Source organism: Choloepus didactylus, chromosome 18 (genome assembly GCF_015220235.1).
Source record: "Choloepus didactylus isolate mChoDid1 chromosome 18, mChoDid1.pri, whole genome shotgun sequence".
Classification (NCBI taxonomy): Eukaryota; Metazoa; Chordata; class Mammalia; order Pilosa; family Megalonychidae; genus Choloepus; species Choloepus didactylus.
In genome coordinates this window covers 74,135,427-74,149,119 of record NC_051324.1, presented here as the reverse complement: position 1 = coordinate 74,149,119, position 13,693 = coordinate 74,135,427, and the positions used below count along the sequence as shown (strand labels likewise).

Below are 13,693 nucleotides of genomic sequence, written 5' to 3'. Positions count from 1 at the left end.
TTTGAGCCAGGCTTTGGGCTAGAAGCTGGGCTTACAGCTTGCTCAGGGAAACAGGAAGATAGGTGAGTATGTCATCGCAAACTGATAAGTGCTATGAGTGAAAATAACATGGGGACTACTTTGAACTGGTGGTTCGGAAAGGCCTCTCTCAGGAGGTGACAGGTAGGAGGTCTGAAGGGTGATGGGAGAAGGGAGGATTTTAGTGCAAGGGATCAGCACGTGCAAAGATCCCGAGGTAGGAAAGGGACAAGGCAGCCAGCGAGGCTGAAGCGTAGTGATCTAACTTGTTATATTCCACTAGGGAAATTCAGAGAAGTATATGAATAAGTAATGTAGGTCTGAAGCTATATCTAATAAAGTTATATAGAGAAAGCACTGAGGACCCCTCAGAGCCAAAAACAAACGAACAAAAAACCCCTGTGCCCCACTCCCTCCAACTCTCTGTTGAGCTTCCTTTTGATATTTTTTGAAAGTTGAAATCCCCACCAAGGTCGTGGAGCCAGATGGCCAATCAAGCCCCTAGTTGGTTACATTTGACCCGATACAAAATAAAGCCCACCTACCCTAAACCTGCCCCTGTAAGATGGACAAACTCCTGTCCAATCAATGGGAGTAAGCTAACTTCCTTTCTTACGTCCATAAAAATTGCTTGCTGTCCCTAGAAGCTTGAAGCTGCTTCTGTTTTGGCAAGTGATCAGACTTGCTCATTGCAGCAAAACTTGGTGTCCTGAGTAACATGCCATAATATGCAGACTTGACTCCAATTTGTCTTTCAGCATCTCAAGAGAAAAGTACAGGAGACTAGGATTGGAGTTTGAGGTTCACATTAGTGTAACCGAGAAGTTATGATTTAACAAATGATTATGAGTACTGAATCATTATATGGGTATTTCTTTTTTACTTTCTAGTATATTAGAATAGCCAGAGGGAAATACTTGAAATTTCTTGATCTTTGATAATGATTGTGTAACTCTAGAGCTTGTATCTTGTGATTGTAAAACCTTGTCACTGACCCTCACTTGTACCCACTTATTGTGTTTTTCAACTTTAGAATCTTATGATTACTAAAGACAGCCCCTAATGTTTATTAATGAAGGGCCTTGAGTTAGTCCAAAACTAACCCCAGTTCCCAAACTATCTTGTTAGACCGTGCTGGATCTTACCAAAATTGGCCCGCCTGACATGTGCCGTGGCTTAAACTTTAACCTGTAAGTGACCTATACCTCATTATTATTAAAAAAAAATCACACCCATCATCGTTTTAAGGCCACCACGTTTCTTACGTACTTTGTGACTAAGCATGTAATCAGTCTGCACATGCTCAATAATTAGATCATCTCTAACTTTGTCATCTTGAGCCATTGTGCTCATTATCCTAAAACCTGCCCATGTTTTGATAACTATAAAACTATCAAGAGTTACTGAAGTTTGCAAAGACAGATTTTTTAGGCCTATAGGCTGTCTGATCTCCTGCTTTGTGTTCAAAAATAAACCCTTTCTTTCTTTGAAACCCTGCTGTCTCAGTAATTGGTCATTTGAGCTCATCGGGCAGAAAACCCACTGCTTTTGATAGGCATCATTAGCACTTGACAGCTGACAGTGGCCTTGAAAGATGGGTCAAGTTTCAGCTAGGAGAGTGAGCAAGTGCCATTTCTGGAGCACCACTGAACGCTGGGTACTGTGTTCAGTTTTTCACATTATTTCTCACCACGATATTGGAAGACATTTTACAGTGAGGAAGGTGAGGCTTAAAGAGGTCATGTGGCTTTTCTAAGTGAGGCAGTTATATAGGGAAGGAGGGAGGGGGAAGTGACTATGACCCATAACAAGAAGTTCCTTTTGGAGCGTGCACACCTAACCCTAGCCCCCTGCACACTTAGCCTGCACTCAAGTTGGCACCCGAAAAGAACCAATGAAAAGTGCAGCTCATCCATCCCGTATTAGCATAACCAGAGTGGGAAGGCCCCTCCAAGTCCTTGTAATGGAGGGATTCTGACCTCAGAGCACTTCTTTGGAGAACACGTGCTCAGCCCCTTAGAGGGATACTTTCGCATTACACTTTTTGGCTGTACACTGACTAGCCCTTGAATTCTTTCCTGCGGCTGAGTCAAGAACCTGAGGCCTCCACTTCTCAGGGAACTTCCGGGGCTTTCCTGGGGCTCTGTGACATCACGAGGTCATGCAGCTGGTGAATGGGAGAGCTGGGACTCACATCCAGGGCTGAGGGCTGATCCTGTGTCAGCCTCATCGTGTTTCAGAGCCGTGAGGTCAGAGCCAACCAGGAGTCATTCTCGGCCCTGGTGTGCTTCAGGATACAAGTAGGTAGTGGTAATCAGGAAGGAATATTGGGAAATGTAGAACACTCAAGTTTAGTTGTGGAGGGAAGGGGAGGAAAGGCTGAGGGCGGTTTTTATAGGATATGGGCACTGGAGCATGAGCAGCCTCTTGGAGCAGTCAGAGGGCCCGTCTCCTCTGCAGTTTTACTCTGCTCTTGCCCGAGGTGACTTTCTTCAAAGGGAAGCAGGGCCCCTGTCCCCAGAAATATCCTACAGAGAGCGTGATGAGGTGTGAGTTTTGTTAGCATTTTGTTTTTTGGGGAGAAAGCACTTTCCTGTTGCTTATTTTTCCAACTGGAAAGAGGGTGTTCATGATCTGTTAGCATAGGCTTAATTAATGAATGTGAAGGGATTAGAAAAATGCAGACTGCAATATAAATGCTAATCATGGTGCGGAGGGCTTGTTGTTCAGCCCAAAGCCTCGGGCACCCCCCACCCCCCTCCAGGCCCAGCTGCTATAGCAAGCTCACATTTAACCAGACCTTTGTTTCCATTAGCATGGCGGTGCCGAGGACTCAGTGACCTGCTTGGCTGGGCTCATGACCCTGTCAACCGAGAAATAAGAAACCAAGCTGCCAGGCAATAAAGGCATTTATTTAGGGTCAGAGAACTGCAATTTGGGAAGCACAGATTCAGGTAGCAACCCAAATCGTGTCCCCCTTGGCATTTCCAGGCAAGGTTTTTTGTTTTTTTTTTTTTTTTTTTTTTTAATTAAATTCAGTTTTATTGAAATACATTCACACACCATACAATCATCCATGGTATACAATCCACTGTCCACAGTATGATAACATAGTTATGCGTTCATCACCACAATCTATCTCTGAACATTTTCCTTACATCAGAAAGAACCAGAACAAGAATAAAAAATAGAAGTGAAAAAAAGAACACCCAAATCATCCCCCATCCCACCCCATTTGTCCTTTAGTTTTTATCCCCATTTTTCTACTCATCCATACACTAGATAAAGGGGGTGTGATCCACAAGGTTTTCACAATCACACTGTCACCCCTTGTAATCTACATTATTATATAATTGTCTTCAGGAGTCCAGACTGCTGGGTTGGAGTTTGGTAGTTTCAGGTATTTACTTCTAGCTATTCCAATCAGGCAAGGGTTTTTAAAGGAGAAGATTACACAAGTTGTGGATGATGGATATTTGGGGTCTTTCGGATTAGATTAGATAGTTAACTGAGTTCTTGATCTTGTGGTTTAAGGCGTCCGGATGTCCTTAGGTTTTTCAGAACCACTGTTGCTTGAGGCTTTCCATCCTGTGGCGGTTAGTGATAGCCGCCGAGATTTGCCTAAGAGTGAGCTCCAGAATGACCTCCTGACCTCACTGGAAATCTCTCAGCGCTAGAAACTATTTTGTCTTTAAACAACCCTGTGTCCCTGGAATAGCACTTCCGAGTCGGCACTGCCTGATCATCCAAGAGCTGAACAGCTCATGGCTGTCTCAGCAAGTGACGGGCTCCCACAGCCAACCACGAGACGTGCCTAAGCTCCACGCACAGCCAGGTGGTCGAGGGAAGGCAGGGGGCGGTTAGCGGGCGGTTAGGGCGAGGTGCAGGTGAGCCCCGCACCCCACCTACTGTTTCTCCTCGGGGCTGAAGGCATAGAGACCTGGGCGGTAGGGGAACCTCAGACCGAAGACTGCGGGCGGGAATGGGACGGGCTGGAAGGGCAGGGCGGTGCTGAGGTAGCCGGGACTGAAACGCGCGGGCGCGGCCCAGACGAGGGCCGCAGGTGCGAAGGTGCGACCAGCTGCGTACGACCAGCTGCACGCGCGCTCCCCCTCGGCGGGCGGGGCCTGGACGTGCGCGCGCTCCCCTCGGCGGGCGAACCTGGACGTGCGCGCGCTCCCCTCGGCGGGCGGACCTGGACGTGCGCGCGCTCCCCCTCGGCGGGCCGGCCTGGACGTGCGCGCGCTCCCCTCGGCGGGCGGGCCTGGACGTGCGCGCGCTCCCCCTCGGCGGACCGGCCGGGGGTCCATATTCCAGACTTATTGCCTAGACGCGCTTTTCTTTTTTGAGAAGAGAACATGCCATCTTCCCCCCAAGGGGAATTTTCCCGCCCCAGCGTAGACTGGCTGCCCAAAGGCCTGCGTTGCTCTCCCTTACCTTTATTTCTCCTTTACGAGGACCCGCCCCCCTGGCGACCCGCCCGCGCGCTTTTCCTCACCCGCCTTTAGTGCTCTTTCTCCAGGGAGGCCCTTCCAGCGGGGTGGAGACGCCCCTCGCCCGCAGGGGACTGGGCTCTGCTGTCCGTATGTCCCAGAACACGCTTGCATCGTTCCCAACCCAGCCTTCCGCTTCAGGACACCTCAACGCGGTCATTTCCACAGAACACTAACCCGTTCCCCAAGCTCGGCTGGGCCCCGTTGCCATAATTACCAGCTCTGCCCCCAAGGAGAAGGAGTCTTTAGCAGCAAAACTCAGGTTTATTAAAACAGATATACAGTTATAAAGAAAAATTGACTTTTGCTATGTGCTAGTTCAGTGTATTTTTGTACAAAAAACAAGATAAAATTAGATGTGGCAGTTAAGGCTATGAAAGCATTCAAAACAACATACCTTAATTTAAAAACCCTTCATAAAATTGGAAAAAAACAATTCTCAACCCCCCAAAAGGTCCTCACAGCAAAAGGTAACGCCTGACTCCCACCTGTTGAGGTGTGGCAGGGCGAGAAGCAGCCCCAGCCCAGGGGATGAAGCTGCCAGGTGTGGGCAGCTGCCCGTGGGCCAGGGCCAGCTTTAGCCCGATCCTGAGGTGTCGGGGGAGTTCCAAGTGCAAGAAGAAGAGTTAAACAAGCAACACGGCCCCCAGCCTCCCCCATCCAGGGTGCAGGGATCTGTAGGGGAATGGCCTTTGGATGGTCTAGAATGATAAATAATCATAGATTACTCTATGCAGGTGGCAACTGGGTCAGATGAAATTACAAGTTGGGTCTGCACCACTGCACTCAGCCTTCATCAAATCTCAGGTAGAGAATATAAAAATAATGCCAACAAGAGTGCAGTTCTTTCTCAACTCCCTCCAGCAGGCTTTCTATGAGCATTTTGCAGTTCTGTGGGTCTCACTCAATGGGTCCCAATTTCAAGTTGATTGAGTCATTAACTCATTTAGAATGTATATGAAGGATATTTGCCCCTAACTTGTAAACAGTTCCTGTCTTACTCTGTGCAGATGGACGCTGAGCTACTAGGTATAGGAGTTAGTCCACAGATGTCATAAGTAGCAAATTAGAGACTTTGGGAAAAAAAAAAAGAAAGAAACGGCACTTAAAAGATGAGGAAAGCAGCTCAAGATCAGGGCTTTGCAGAACTAAACTAGTTTTGTACTCTCCCTGAGCCTCAGTTTTTATGCCTTGGCTGAGACCCCAAAAGGACATCTAGAGCCCACGAAGAAAAACAAAGACCGCAGGTTTATTCGGCTGACTGTGAGACAATCAAAGATTCCCCTCAGAACTGCCAGAACCCCACAGTAACTTGCATCAGTATGCTTTCATTTAGAACTTAAAAATAGCAGAATTGGAAGGGACTTTGGCCATTGATCCAGCCTCATCTACAGTGTCCTGACTCCTCGTCCCTTGCTCTCTACAGTAAAAGTTCTTTGGCTGTTTTGGAATCGGGCTCTTTGTGGGGGCTGGGGTCTGATTTTGTTGGCTTGGTTGAAGGCACTCATGAAACACCCTGACTTTTCCTGTGTTTGTAAGAAGACAAAAGCGAGTCCAGCACTTTTTCACATCTTCTTGAAAACCTTGACACATCTGTACAATACTCGAAGTTAAGGGGAGAGAAGAAAGCCAGATCCTATTCTGTGAGTGCAGAAAAAATGCGGAGGAAAAAAAAAAGCGAATAATTCTGTTTATTTCCTCCTCTAACTATTTAGTAGTCTGGGGAAGAGGGAACCCAGTGGCTGGGTGGGTTTGAGTTAGGAGATTAGAGGACACTAAGACACATGACATTATTATATGTTAACCTGAGAAGCTACTGTTTTTGTCTCCTTTGGAACATAAAGGATGGTGGTTTGTTTCCAATTTCATGTAATCTTCAGTTCTCACCTCCCAATGAATAGCACTCTTAGGATGAGTAAGTTTGGGAATATACAATTTCCCAAAACAGCCTGACTTGCAACAAGCAGTTAGCTCGTACAGAACATCTTGAATTTAGTGCTGGGCCAACAGCTTTCCTTCTGAGCTCTGACAAAATCAACAAACTGTCCGCGACGTTGTCTGGGCTGTAGGTGAGGGGGAAGAGCCCTCTCTCCCCGGGCCTCATCCAGACCCCGGCTGAGGAAGCTTTTCTACCTCATCTGCCGATCGTGTTTGAGCTCAGCGGCCACTTTCCACACAGAGGCACACGTGGAGAGCAGGATCTCCTCTGGGAACTGGGATTCCATTTCCGGAGGAACTTCACTGTCTTTGGTTTCCATGTAACTCACCAGAGTGTCCCTCAGGCTGGAAAAGCAAGGAACAAGGGTCACCGTTTAAACGGGCTCCCCGGTCACGCCAGGAGACCAGTTCTCGGCTACTCTCTCAGGCATCTGGAATCAAGACCAGAATTAGGGAGGTTGCCTTCGGGTCGTTCAACTATTGAGTTACTGAACTGGGGCTAAAATTCTGGGTCCTTGACTTCCGGTACATAACTGCTCCTTCCCACGCTGCAGTTTACGGAGCAACAGTGGACGGAGGGAACCTCAACAAGTTGGGGGGTTTTAAGCCCACTAGTGATGCTACCTGCTCATTTGCAGGACTGTATAAAAAGCAAAGACTCACGGCTCAAGAAAAGCCCATATTCCATTCATATTTCGTGATAAAGATTGTAAATCCTCTAGGAAAGGGAACGTCTCTTCTACACTAAAAGTTCAGGATAGTAAAGACTTGTCAAAATTCAAAGAATATGAATGCATTCAGGTATATGCCATATACAAAATAGAAAATTTGAAATTATTGGCGAGGAAAGCTGGAGTTTGACTCTTTAGAAAAACTCCATGCATAAAAATAAATTGGTTAACAAAACAGATGTATAATCTAAAAGCATAAAAACACAAGAAGAAAATATGGGCGGATGTTTCTTAATCTTGGGCTAAGGAAGACCTTTATAAGTATATTTTCCTTTATTTTATAGGGAACTTGTATTAGATTTGACTTCATGAAATTAAAAACTGAGATACAGCATTTGTAACACATAACAGGTAAAAGATTAATTTCCATTCTCTACAGAAAGCTCTTACAAATTGTTAAGAAAATGATAAACAGCCCCTGCCCCCCAAAAAATAACAACCCAAAGGACATTAAGAGGTATTCAGAGGAATATATACAAATGACTAATACAAATTAAAATATTTACCAGCATCACTGTTAAATAGGGAAATAAAGGTGAAAACGATGAGAGACCATTTTTTTTTTGGTCCCTCAGATTGGCAAAAACGCAAAAAATGGATAATATCCCATATTGGGTTGTCTTATCTACTACTTATATATTGCAGTAGCTCTTTCTATGAAATTTAAAATGCGCATTTCCTTGATATAGTAAATTCACTTGTTAAAATGAAAATATATCACTTTTGTAATTATTAAAAAAAAAACTCAAACAAAAGAAATTAACACACACACACACACAAAGCCAGTTGTTAAGGTGCCCTGGTAAAACAGCCGGAACCCAAATCCTCCAGTGAGATGGGTACTCCCTTCCTGACCACAAAAACCACAGGCAAGACACCAGAAAATTCTGTGCATGTCCCCCCAACAGGCAGACAAGCCCATACCTCCACTGAGGGTTGAAAATCTCCTCGTTTTGGGAGGGCTTTAGTTTCAAGACCATCATTTCATGAAGCTCCAGCAAGAAAGCATCGAGGCTGGTTTGATTCAGGAAACTACTGAGGAGTTTAGCATTTTCGGGGCTGAGATCCTTTTTATATTTTGGACTGATGTCCCCAAACGGATCCTAGAGTGAAATGGGAACAGGTGTCAAGTTCAACCCGGGAAAGAGGAAGAGGGCAGCCCCACTCCACCCTGGGGAGCGGAGGGCAGACCTACCTTTCTCAGCCGCAGCAGCTGCTCAGACTTGTGCGCAGAGAGGAGCTGCCACAGGGCGATGACGTGCTTCAGCTGACACCTGTTCAAGGCCTGAAAGAGAAGCAGATTGAGTGCCCACCGTTGCGGTCGCGGTTACTGCTTCTGGGGGGAGTGGCGGCCGGTAGCTGAGCCCTCAGCTCTCGGGGCTGCTTAAAGGGTACCGGCGGCGGGGGCTCTTTCCCGGAGGCGAGGGCGAGGCGGAGGACTTGGCCAGGTCCTCGGCGGGAGGCGTGCAAGGTGTGGAGGGCGGCGATAAGGACAAGACACTCTTCATCCAGTAGGAGTATGCGCCAAAGAGATTTATTCAGGGGTGATTACAGGTTATATAGGCTGGTAAGAAGGGCAGGGCTGGAAAGGAGGTGAAGCAGCCTTAAATGGCAATACTGAAGGGATAGGGGCTAGGATTGGTTCTGAGAGGACGCAGGAGCCGTTGCAGCGGGCGGGAGTTGTTCTGGCCACGGTGCATGCGCGCTGGCGGTGGCAGGAGTTGCCTTGGCACAGGGGAATGTGCGGGTAAGATAAGGAAGTGGGGAAAGGGCGGTTGGGAGAAAGGCGGTTCCCTCCGGCAAGCCTCCCCTGCCAGTGACATTTTGGGTGAGGAAAAGGGAGCTGCCTTGACCTCGCTTTTCAGGCTCGGGGGGGGCTGCAGAGGGCACTAACGCCCGTACCTACTACCCTCCCCAGGGGGTGATATCAGGTCCCCTGGCCCAGGCCTGGCAAGCCGAGGTACAAGCTCAGTCACCCGCACACCGTCGGTGCCGCTCGCTGCTCTCTACCTTCCACTTCCCTCCTCCTGAAGCTGCTGATTCACGGCCTCATCCTTGACCCTCTCTGGGAAGCCCTCTCCCCCTGCAGCCCCTCCGGACCCATCTGCAGCATACCTGGGGTGAGAATCCCTGTCCTCCCATGTGCTCTGACTGTGTGATGGGCTGACCTGCCTCCCCCTCCTTTCAGGGGTGCCCCGAGTGGCATGCCAGGAGGAAGTGGGGATACAAGGTGAGGCAGCTTGGCTACCCTGACCCACCTTGGACACAGGTGAGGTCTGGTCCACCATTTGCAGAATATCCTGGATGTACACATTCAGGTGCATGTTCGGGTCGCCACCTGCAGTGCTCAGGAACCCCAGAGCCACCTCGATGACAGACAGGGCCTCGCAGGCATCACTGTAGGACTGCAGCTGCCCGCTGATGGCACCGATGGCCGAGTTGGGGAGAGAGCTCTGGGAAGTCAAAGCAGGACAGGGGGATCCATGGGGTGGGTTGTTTCTTGGCACCCAGTGTAAGAGCTCACCTCCACCGCCCACGACCACGAGGAGGGACAAACGCCCAGATGTCAGTTAACAAGAGAAAACGCCTGGCACTTACTCAGTGCCAGGCAGTATTCTCAACATTTTACAGAAGTCGAGAGGAACCCATGTAAGCCTCAAACTGACCCTGGGGGGAGCTTATACAGAGATCAAAAAAGCTGGGATAAATAAGTTCTCTGGTCCTCTGGCACCAGTGCATGTGGCTATGATTTCATTACAAAGAAACTAATACAAGATTGAAATCTGTTGATATTCAAAAAGAAAACATCTGCTGATTTGATGTCCCGCTTGCCCTTTGGAAAGAGCCTGGAGCTAGGAGTACTTGGACGAGACACTGAAACTCACTGGTTTCTTACCAAATACTCACAGCAAATACCAGGGCGAGTTTGGGATGGTTTTCACACCGATGAAAGCCCTCTGGTTAGACAAATGCTAAGACCAGGCAAATGCTAAGGTTTTATTATGATCACCTGTGACATTTTGTTCTTGATTTCCATAAAGAGGCGTTCATAGTTCCAGTCATGTCTGTATACCAGAGTGGGTATTCCCTAAATTGAGAAAGAAAGAAAACATTGGAAATTAGATACACTGTGGAGGTTTCTATGAGATGACAAGATAGTCTTCAGCGGTCACTTTATAGTCAGACCACGCAGTGTCTTACCAGACAAAGCACCGAGCTCTCTGTTGCTATGTCCCGTCTGTTTAACCCGTAACCCCGAACACAGTGACTCGGGAAGGAACCCAGCCCAGCTGCAAGGACCAAGCAGACACCGTCACCCTGGGAACCACGGGAGTTCCCGGGAGAAGCAGATCCATGATCTCATTCATGCACGCACTCAGCAACCAGGGAGCCCAGGCCTTGGCACGGCTGCAGGCTTCGGACCACAGGGGCTAACTGCGGACAGTGAGGGAGGAAATATACCCAAGTACAGCAGATCTGACTGGCCCTGGGAGGCACGAGTGCCCTGCAGGTAAAGGATCAGAGACGTGAGGGTGCTCAGTGGGTTCTGGGGAGGGACAGTAATTGAACGAGGGAGACCCCAGGATTCCCGGAGGTTCTGGAGACCAGTGGCTGCAGGCGAGGCAGGACAGTGTGGCAGGGACAGTTAAGGCCCCTCCATGCCAGGCTAAGGAGGGCAGACCCTCCCCTGTGCAATGGGATGTGATTCAGGCTTCAAGGGTGTGACGAGATCCAGGTCCAACCTCAGAAATACAGACTGAAAAGCTGGAGGCAGGGGGTAGTTAGGAGGGATCACGAGCATCAAAATGAAGGAGATTTAAATGAACTAAAGCCGTAGGTTGTGGAAATTCAAGGGCAGACCTGAGAGAATCTGACGACAGGTCATGGGTGGAGACTAAAGGGAAAGGAGGAAAAAGACGACTGACTGCAAAGTTCCTCCCGCGTGGTTGGCAACATCACTGACCATGAAAGAAAAGCCCGAGGGTGAGCCTGTTAAGACAGGAAGGCACCCTGGGGTGCCAAGGCACAGAGGTTGCTGCACGCCAGAGCCTGGGCGGGCCAACCTGCCCAGAGATGTAGACGTGAGGAGCGGCCTTAGAGTGACGGGCATCTCCAGCTGACCTCAAGGTCACCCCTGGATGGTCCACTCGGGACTCACTTTCAAAATGCTGCCATCAAAGCCACACCAAGGGTCACGTTTTCAGAACGGGACACACAGAACAAGTACACGCCAGAGGGGCCAGCCGCACCTTGAGGGTGACCCGGGGTTTGCCCTGGAGGAACCGGCTGGTGATCTGTCGCTGGATCTTCTCCAGGTCAAACTCCTGCAAGGTCTCCCCGCCTGGCTCCACTCTATACTGACAGTTGGAGAGGATCAGCGGGGTCAAGTCCCGCTCCACGTCGTAGCTGATGACATGCAGGTCGGTGATCTCCGAGGCATCGACGGAGTAGCTGTGGGACAGAAGCGCAGGGCACTCAGGGACCGGATGTGGGAGCCCCAGGTGCTGGCGGATGCTCTCACAATCTGAGCCGACACACACACGGGCGCTCGTGGGCAAGGCCGAAGCAGAGCTGGTCAGGGAAGGAGCTGCTCTTGGCTCACTCCTGCCCTGCTGGACCCAGGGCTCTGGGTTTCCTGGGCTGACCGAGCGTCACTTCCTGCTGGCGGGTGTGCTCACCTGCTGCTTTCACTGGTGAACTTTTCCACTGTGTAGAGAATTTCATTGTGAAGCTTCATCAAGTAGCTGACCAGGGCGGTGGAACAGAGGCCCAGGCCCCGTCGGCGAGGCAGGATGACCTCAAAATCAGTGTCCAGGTCCAAGTCCGTGCTGCAGTATTCTTTAGGCAGCTTGATTTCACCTGTAAACGATAAGGTTGCTCCTCAGCAGAGGCATTCACCTCCTCACTGCCCTCCCTCCACGTCCAGACGAGGGGCCCCGTCACAGCAGAGGAGGACAAACGCAGAAGTCGTCCCCACGAAACACAGAGCTGCAGACTGGGAACCAGCTGAAGTTTAGCCTCTGGGCTCTTTTTTTGTAAGCTGACAAGTTTCAAACGTTCTCCACTCTTCTATTTATATATATTTAGGAGGCCTAGGGTTTATCTTTCTTGATGTTACATACTTATCCCAGGTACCTTCATCAAAAGCTCTGTAGATTCAGCATGAACCTACATGTAGCTATGAGATAACAGGTAGCAGAAAAAAAGCTTCCAGAATGAGCCCTCCTGTCGTGTTAAGGGTTCAAGGAGATGCACGACACTTGCCATTGGTCTCAAGTGATCTCCTCAGCTTGTTCCACGTGTTAAGAAAGTGCATGATTCTGTCGTAAAACAACTGCTTCACTCCATCTGTCAACAAAACCCTCGGTGAGAACCCCGTGGAAACGCCTCCCCAGTCTGGGCCAAACCAACAGTAGTGCATGCTCTTTGCGGCCCCGTACTGCAACCCACAGGTCCTCAATGCGGTCTAAGCCCGCAAGCTGAGTCCAGGGGGCTGGAGAGAGGGAGGTGCCTTTCGGCCACATCAAAAGCCCGGGGTCTACCTACAGCTCTAGAGCACCTGCCAGCCTTGAGCCGTCCTCCTGCCTCCCCGCTGCAGCAATTTGAGCCACCTGTCAGGGCTAGTCCTGACCTCTCGTCCGAACAGAGCTGTACCTGATTTGTGACTGCTGATAAAACCTCTGATGGAGCTGTACTCATATTCCGAAACATTCTGGAATCGTTTCACCAGATTCCTTTGCAGGGCCAAGATCTCAGGCAAGAATTTCACCAGTCTGAGTTCTGCTTCCTAGAGAAGGAAAGACCACCAGGACCCCTTTTTTATTTACCTAGAGCATGTTACGGGGGAAGTAGGCTATGGGGCTGGCTCAGGCCTTGTGGTTTAGCTTGGGTGGTGTGCTATTCAACAGGATGGCACACCGCAGAGCTGGAGGATGGAAAAGAGGCCTCTGTTCTCTCAGCAAACACCCGCTGACTACACTTAGTTCCCTCGTGGAACTCACACATCAAATGTTTGCCAAAAACCAACAGGAGAAAATCAGCTTCTTGGGCCCAGGTCACTGGCTGGGAATGGAGAGAAGCTGCTGAAAGCATAAAGACCAAGCAGTGATGCAGTGATGGCTGGCGTTAGGAAGACCTAAGCATCTTCCATTGAACAAAACCGGGCAGTTGTGAGAAGTCACTGTAACACAGGACATCCCATCTAGTGTGAACTAATGTTCTTTAACCGACCAACAGAAATTTCTGAATCCTCTTACTTCTTAATAGACTGTAAATACTGGTCCCTGGAGGGAAATGATTAGAAAATAACTACAGAAAATAAAAGTCCAAATGGATTCAAGTTAGAAACGGAGTATTTCTAGTCCTAACAGATATGGCCGATATATTTTACTACTCCCCACCCCCAATCCTACCCCTGCTGACCCACACACACTCATCCCATCTTCAATCTGAGCCCAAATGGTTCTGGGAACGGGAGAATTTTTTGTCTGTCGTTTGTTTGATTTTGGCTAT

At 49.1% G+C, this 13,693-nt stretch overlaps 1 protein-coding gene across 2 annotated transcripts in view; it reads right to left on the bottom strand.

Moving 5' to 3' along the window:
- Positions 1–4,704: 4,704 nt before the first annotated feature.
- RNF213 (ring finger protein 213) overlaps positions 4,705–13,693 on the bottom strand; it is a 100,078-nt gene continuing 91,089 nt past the window's right edge. Inside the window, exons 60-68 of one of the 2 annotated variants that reach the window (XM_037808886.1) lie at positions 12,836–12,968; positions 12,446–12,529; positions 11,860–12,040; positions 11,431–11,632; positions 10,191–10,268; positions 9,439–9,633; positions 8,376–8,465; positions 8,105–8,283; positions 4,705–6,794 (exon numbers count right to left, since the gene is read on the bottom strand). In XM_037808886.1, the coding sequence (XP_037664814.1) occupies positions 6,641–6,794; positions 8,105–8,283; positions 8,376–8,465; positions 9,439–9,633; positions 10,191–10,268; positions 11,431–11,632; positions 11,860–12,040; positions 12,446–12,529; positions 12,836–12,968 (1,296 nt within the window). In that variant the 3' untranslated portion in view covers positions 4,705–6,640. The remainder of the gene's footprint in view (positions 6,795–8,104; positions 8,284–8,375; positions 8,466–9,438; positions 9,634–10,190; positions 10,269–11,430; positions 11,633–11,859; positions 12,041–12,445; positions 12,530–12,835; positions 12,969–13,693) is intronic. The other variant, XM_037808887.1, reaches the window with a different exon arrangement.